General features: G+C 44.3%; 1 protein-coding gene across 7 annotated transcripts in view; it reads right to left on the reverse strand.

Annotated features, from left to right (window-relative positions):
* Nucleotides 1-7500, reverse strand: part of nrd1a (nardilysin a (N-arginine dibasic convertase)) — a 41211-nt gene that overhangs the window by 17442 nt on the left and 16269 nt on the right. For all 7 annotated transcript variants that reach the window (XM_058395327.1, XM_058395331.1, XM_058395325.1 and 4 more), the window contains exons 9-19: nt 7301-7358; nt 6946-7019; nt 6475-6544; nt 6284-6361; nt 5563-5683; nt 4249-4307; nt 4075-4129; nt 3589-3693; nt 3340-3463; nt 2785-2871; nt 2591-2710 (exon numbers count right to left, since the gene is read on the reverse strand). In XM_058395327.1, the coding sequence (XP_058251310.1) occupies nt 2591-2710; nt 2785-2871; nt 3340-3463; nt 3589-3693; nt 4075-4129; nt 4249-4307; nt 5563-5683; nt 6284-6361; nt 6475-6544; nt 6946-7019; nt 7301-7358 (951 nt within the window). The remainder of the gene's footprint in view (nt 1-2590; nt 2711-2784; nt 2872-3339; nt 3464-3588; nt 3694-4074; nt 4130-4248; nt 4308-5562; nt 5684-6283; nt 6362-6474; nt 6545-6945; nt 7020-7300; nt 7359-7500) is intronic.

Genomic DNA, 7500 nt, shown 5'->3' on the forward strand with positions numbered 1-7500 from the left:
CAAAGAAGATTAGTGCACATGCTCAGTGTCATATCCGGAGGTCGTCTTTGGGAAATAGACGTATGAGTGCTGCCAGCATTGCTGCAGAGGTTGAAGGGGTGGGGGGTCAGCCGGTCAGAGGGGTGGGGGGTCAGCCTGTTAGTGCTCAGACCATACGCCACACACTGCATCAAATTGGTCTGCATGGGTGTCGTCCCAGAAGGAAGCCTCTACTCAAGATGATGCACAAGAAAGACCACATACAGTTAAGACCACATACAGACCACATACACCCAAGACAAGCAGACTAAGGACATGGATTACTGGAACCATGTCCTGTGGTTCAATGAGACCAGGATAAACTTATTTGGTTCAGATGGTGTCAAGCGTGTGTGGGGGCAACCAGGTGAGGAGTACAAAGACAAGTGTGTCTTGCCTACAGTCAAGCATGGTGGTGGGAGTGTCATGGTCTGGGTCTGCATGAGTGCTGCCGGCACTGGGGAGCTACAGTTCATTGAGGGAACCATGAATGCCAACATGTACTGTGACATACTGAAGCAGAGCATGATCCCCTCCCTTCAGAGACTGGGCCGCAGGGCAGTATTCCAACATGATAACGACCCCAAACACACCTCCAAGATGACCACTGCCTTGCTAAAGAAGCTGAGGGTAAAGGTGATGACTGGCCAAGCATGTCTCCAGACCTAAACCCTAAAGTGCAAGGTCTCTAACATCCACCAGGTCTGTGATGTCATCATGGAGGAGTGGAAGAGGACTCCAGTGGAAACCTGTGAAGCTCTGGTGAACTCCATGCCCAAGAGGGTTAAGGCAGTGCAGGAAAATAATGGTGACCACACAAAATATTGACACTTTGGGCCCAATTTGGACATTTCTACTTAGGGGTGGAGTCACTTTTGTTGTCAACGGTTTAGACATTCATGGCTGTGTGTTGAGTTATTTTGAGGGGACAGTAAATTTACACTGTTATACAGGCTGGACACTCACTACTGTACATTGGAGCAGAGGGGCATTTCTTCAGTGTTATTTAAAATATTATTTTTATGTTAAAATATTTACAAAAATGTGAGGGGTGCACTCACTTTTGTGAGATACTGTATATACACTTCACAAAAAGTTAAGGATATTTGGCTTTTGGGTGAAATTTATGGAAAATGTAAAAAGTTCACGCTACAGTGATATTATATCGTGAAAGTAGGGCATTTAAGTAGAAGCTGCAATGGTGATTTCCTCATCTCAAACAATTTATTGAAACAAAAGCCAACAACAGTGGTGGGTATACCACAACAAAAAATGCTGTTCATGCTGTTCACGAGTCGACTTATTGTCTGCTGAGGCATGGCATTCCACTCTTCTTGAAGGGCGGCCCTCAGGTCATTGAGGTTCTGGGGTGCGGGGTTATGAGCCTCTACACGGCGACTCGGCTGATCCCAGAGGTTTTCTATGGGATTCGGGTCTGGAGAAAGTGCAGGCCACTCCATTTGAGGTACCCCAGCCTCCAGCAGCCGTTCCCTAATGATGCTCCTCGATGAGCTGGAGCATTGTCGTCCATGAAGATGAAATTAGGCCTGTGTTGTTCATGCAGGGACACAATGACTGGATTAATGATGTTATTCAGGTAGTATTGGTTTGTCACTGTACCATTCACAAGATGTAGGTCAGTTCTGTATTGAGTGGACACACCTGCCCAGACTGTAACACCACCACAACAGTGGCTGATGCATAGCGCTCTCCTTGACGTCTCCAACATCGTTGGGTCCATCATTTCTGCTCAATGTGAATCGACTTTCATCAGAGAACAGCACTGAGGCCCACCGGTCCCTCGTCCAGTGTAAATGCTCCCTGGCCCGACGCCTGTGCCTGGGGTGTGGTCAGGTACCCTTGCAGGTCGTCTAGCACGCAGACCACGCTGATGTAAACGGTTTTGAATGGTCTGATGTGACACTTGGGTTCCTCTCACCTCCCTTAAATGTGCCTGGAGTTGAGTGGCATTCATCATCCGGTTCCGCAGGGCACTGTTCACAATGAAGCGGTCATCAACATGGGATGTGGCCAAAGGACGTCCACTTCTATGCCTTTCTGTGACTCTTCCAGTCTCTCTGTATCTCTGTCCCAACCTGCTGATGACACTCTGTGACACTCTAAGCTCAGTGGCCACTTCCCTCTGAGAACATCCTGTTTGAAGCCTCACAATGGTGAGGTTCTGTTGATCAGTTGTTAGGTGTGGTCTTGGTCTCATGATGTCAAAATGTGAACAGCATGATGAAGAGGACTGTTTAAATACCAATTCTAATGGAACCAGAAAATTTATTGGTCGATTCATGGATCAAACACCAGTTGTGAATTTTGCCGTTAAGCACCTTGTTAGAGAACAGCAAGTTCTGCAGAAAGTACTGAAACACTGAACAGTTGGACATGTGCATTCAAAAGTGTAGAGAAGGTCAAATTAAGTTCACCTGGAAAGGTTATAGTGCATTTTAGGTGCATCCTGAAATTTCACCCGAAATCTGAATATCCCGAGTAGTGTATGTAATATATATATATATATATATATGTATGTATATATATGTATGTATATAAGGCTCTCACACACCTTTAGGGATTTTGAATTTGTTGTCCTTCTTGTACCACACACACCCTCTCTCAGTGTCTGTGACTTTAACAGGGAACTCTGTGTCCTCACAGTCCGAGGGTTTTAGCGTAAAGTCCGTCGCTGAGCAGAACAAAACACACAACATCGTGAGTATGAAGGCTGTGTGTGTGTGTGTGTGTGTGTGTGTTTCTCACCAATGTACTGGTTTTCAGCAGGAAGGTGGAAGTCTGAGTTCAGTTCGAAGTCTGAGGCCCAGCGATCTCTCCACTGCTGCTGGATCTCTGCAGCACAACACCACCATGTTAGCATGCTAACACAACCTGCACTAAAACACACACTCACTACACTAACACAACCTCCACTAAAACACAAATACACCATGTGCTCACACACACACACACACACACACACACACACACTATACTAATACACCTTAGTTTAGTGAATCGATTGAGTAAGTGAATCTTTTGATCACAGGAATCATTACTCTCCTATTCAGTGAATCAACTGAGTCAGTGATTCTTTTCCTCAGGGTTGAGATTCACTTGCCTCATGTTCACTGAATCAGTGAGTCAGTGAATCTCTCTGTCTCTGATCAGATTCAGATCTAAAGAGTCAGTGAATCTTTTGGTTGATTCAGTCACTCAGCAAATAGATTGTGTGGTTCTGTCCTCAGCGGTTCACTAGTGCACTAGATAGAGTGAATCATACACACACACACACACACACACACACAGACACACACACACCCTCAACGCTGTACTGAGTGCCAAACCACTTCTCCTGCAGAAGACAGCGACCCTCATGTTCTGGAGACAGCAGCAGCAAGTTGACTTTATCTGGAGTGAGGAGATTCAGGACAGAGCCGATCACCTGATACACAAACGGAATGCAGTGTAGCGTTAGCCATCTTTATTAGCACTTTTAGCTCTACAAGCTAACGCAGGATACTTAGCTTTAGCACTAGCGTGCTAATTTGCTAACCGGTGTGTGTTTACCTCAGGATTAAACGCGAACAGAAGCTGATCTCCTGTCAGGAAATCCTCTTTAGGGAACAGCTGCATGTTCTCACACACGTCCTCCACGTACTCGATTGGATCAGTCTACACACACACACACACACACACACACAGACAGACACACACACACACACAGACAGACACACACAGACAGACACACAGACAGACACACACACACACAGACAGACAGACACACACACAGACAGACACACACACACAGACAGACACACACACACAGACAGATAATTAAAAATGCTTATGAATAAAAAACAGTCACTTTTTACACACTGATAATGCTAACATGAACGCTAACATTGATAACATTTCACAATTCTGTAATACCTTAACGTTAATACTCAATGCTAATATTTACTTTTCACACTGTTATTGCTATTGCTAATGCTAATAATGAAATGATTACACTAATACTAATGAACATACAGTATGCATGAACAGCTAGCATACCTGCTCCTGGTAGCGGAACTCATTAGCTTCAATCTTCTGGATTTCTTCATAAATTCTGTACAAAACATCGAATAGTGTTAAAGAACAACAGAGTGAAGTGTGTGTGTGTGTGTCTGTGTGTGTGTGTGTGTCATGTGACTACAGAAGAACATGTGATAACAGGAAGTTTCTCACCTGCACTGAGGACCGAGACGCTGCAGCATCTTTACATACTGAAACACCAGATCAGCCACCTGTCCACCAATTACACCTTTAGTTACACCTTTAATTACATCTTTAATTACACATACATACTTTACCCTATGAAGTGTCCCTATGAAATGTCCCTATAGTGTCCCTATGCAGTATAGTGTCCCTATGTAGTGTACCTATGTAGTATAATGTCCCTATGAAATGTCCCCATAGTGCCCCTATGTAGTATAGTGTCCCTATGAAATGTCCCTATAGTGTCCCTATGTAGTATAGTGTCCCTATGTAGTATAGTGTCCCTATGAAATGTCCCCATAGTGCCCCAATGTAGTATAGTGTCCCTATGAAATGTCCCTATAGTGTGCCTATGAAATCTCCCTATAGTGTCCCTATGAAATGTCCCTATAGTGTCCCTATGAAATGTCCCTATAGTGTGCCTATGAAATCTCCCTATAGTGTCCCTATGAAATGTCCCTATAGTGTCCCTATGTAGTATAGTGTCCCTATGAAATGTCCCTATAGTGTCCCTATGAAATGTCCCTATAGTGTGCCGATGAAATCTCCCTATAGTGTCCCTATGAAATGTCCCTATAGTGTCCCTATGTAGTATAATGTCCCTATGAAATGTCCATATAGTGCCCCTATGTAGTATAGTGTCCCTATGAAATGTCCGTATAGTGTCCCTATGAAATGTCCCTATAGTGTCCCTATGTAGTATAGTGTCCCTATGAAATCTCCCTATAGTGTCCCTATGAAATGTCCCTATAGTGTCCCTATGTAGTATAATGTCCCTATGAAATGTCCATATAGTGCCCCTATGTAGTATAGTGTCCCTATGAAATGTCCGTATAGTGTCCCTATGAAATGTCCCTATAGTGTCCCTATGTAGTATAGTGTCCCTATGAAATGTCCCTATAAAATGGCCCTATGTAGTTTAGTGTCCCTATAAAATGGCCCTATGTAGTTTAGTGTCCCTATAAAATGGCCCTATGTAGTTTAGTGTCCCTATAAAATGGCCCTATGTAGTTTAGTGTCCCTATAAAGTGGCCCTATGTAGTTTAGTGTCCCTATAAAGTGGCCCTATGTAGTTTAGTGTCCCTATAAAGTGTCCCGAAGAAGTGCCCCTATGTAGTATAGTATCCCTATGAAATGTCCCTATAGTGTCCCTATGAAATGTCCCTATAGTGTCCCTATGTAGTATAGTGTCCCTATGTAGTATAGTGTCCCTATGTAGTATAGTGTCCCTATGAAATGTCCCTATCTACTGTACCCTATGTATTGTCCCTATGTAGTGCAGACCTGGTAGAAGTTCTGGAAGCCTTGGTCAGTGAGTGTGATGCTGATGCTGAAGATGGAGTAGGTGGAGTTCTGATCAAACCCGGTCTCACTGTTACCACCATACAGAGCCAACGCCCAGCACCTACACACACACACACACACACACACTAATCTATACTACAAAGTTGTAAATAATAAAAGTGTGTGAGTGTGTAAGACGTGTGTGTGTGTGAGTGTGTAAGATGTGTGTGTGTGAGTGTGTAAGACGTGTGTGTGTGTGTGTGTGTGTGTGTAAGACGTGTGTGTGTGTGTGTGTGTGTGAGTGAGTGTGTAAGACGTGTGTGTGTGTAAGACGTGTGTGTGTGTGTGAGTGAGTGTGTAAAATGTGTGTGTGTAAGACGTGTGTGTGTGTGTAAGACGTGTGTGTGAGAGTGAGTGAGTGAGTGTGTAAAATGTGTGTGTGTGTAAGACGTGTGTGTGTGTGTGTGTGAGTGAGTGAGTGAGTGAGTGAGTGTGTAAGACGTGTGTGTGTGTGTAAGACATGTGTGTGTGTGTGTGAGTGAGTGAGTGAGTGAGTGAGTGAGTGTGTAAGACGTGTGTGTGTGTGTGTAAGACGTGTGTGTGTGAGTGAGTGAGTGTGTAAAACGTGTGTGTGTGTGTAAGACGTGTGTGTGTGTGAGTGAGTGTGTAAGACATGTGTGTGTGTAAGACGTGTGTGTGTGTGTGTGTGTGTAAGATGTACTTCTTCCGTAGCAGAGACAGGATGCTGCCGGCTCCTTCATGACCAATGAGCCAAGCCAGATAGTGTAATGGCTTAACCCTACAACACACACACACAGGTAGAGTGAACTCATACCTCAGCACAGGTACATCAGATTAATGAACACAGATAGCTTAATGTAGTTAGTCCAGATAAACCTGAAGTGATCTCACCTGTAGTGTTTCTCCTGAGGGGGCAATGCCCAGGTGATGGTGAGGGAGTGTTCTTTCCTCACAGGTACCACTAACACACACACACACACACACACACAGCAATGTTTCTCAAATGTGTGTTTTTATGCAAAGTGCTGAAAAGACAATGTGAATGGCTGTGATTGGTGTGTGTGGATTGGGACACGCCCACAGGAAACTGGTGGTGGAATATATAATGAACAGGGTGTGTGTGGATTGGGACACGCCCACAGGAAACTGGTGTGTATATAATGAATAGGGTGTGTGGATCGGGACACGCCCACAGTAAACTGGTGTGTATATAATGAATAGGGTGTGTGGATCGGGACACGCCCACAGTAAACTGGTGTGTATATAATGAATAGGGGGTGTGGATCGGGACACGCCCACAGTAAACTGGTGTGTATATAATGAATAGGGGGTGTGGATCGGGACACGCCCACAGTCCTTTACCTCGGTACAGCTTGTTGAAGGCCGGAGTGTTAAACGGCTCCAGGAGGTGGGAGAAGTCGGGTCTGGGCAGACCACTGGAACATTACACACTTCATTACTCACACAATCACTATTATTATTATTATTATTATTATTATTATTATTATTATTTACTGTAATCGTGTATCGTTACTAATGAAAGAAAGAAAGAAACAAAAAAAAATCCAGAATACACAATAAGTTAAAAAAAACAAGTAGAAAGCAAAGCTGCTAATTGGCTGGCTCTTGTAACAGTCGTGATGACATCACATGATGAACCATGTTCACTAGACTCACGGTCGTGTCCTAACAGCCATCAGTGCACTGCTGAACTCACTTGTTAGGGACGCTGCTGAAGATGTCTCTGACCCACTGCTCCAGAGTGTCCAGCGTCTCTGAGGGACAAACAACACACAGCAGCGTTTCATTAGACGCACGCTAGGACAAAGTGCGCACTTCTGCTTAACACTAAATTGGCTATCAGCTAGTGAGAGTGATTAGTGGTCAGCTGAATACTTTACTAGCCAAACAGACAGA

This window comes from Hemibagrus wyckioides, linkage group LG07 (genome assembly GCF_019097595.1).
Source record: "Hemibagrus wyckioides isolate EC202008001 linkage group LG07, SWU_Hwy_1.0, whole genome shotgun sequence".
NCBI lineage: Eukaryota > Metazoa > Chordata > Actinopteri > Siluriformes > Bagridae > Hemibagrus > Hemibagrus wyckioides.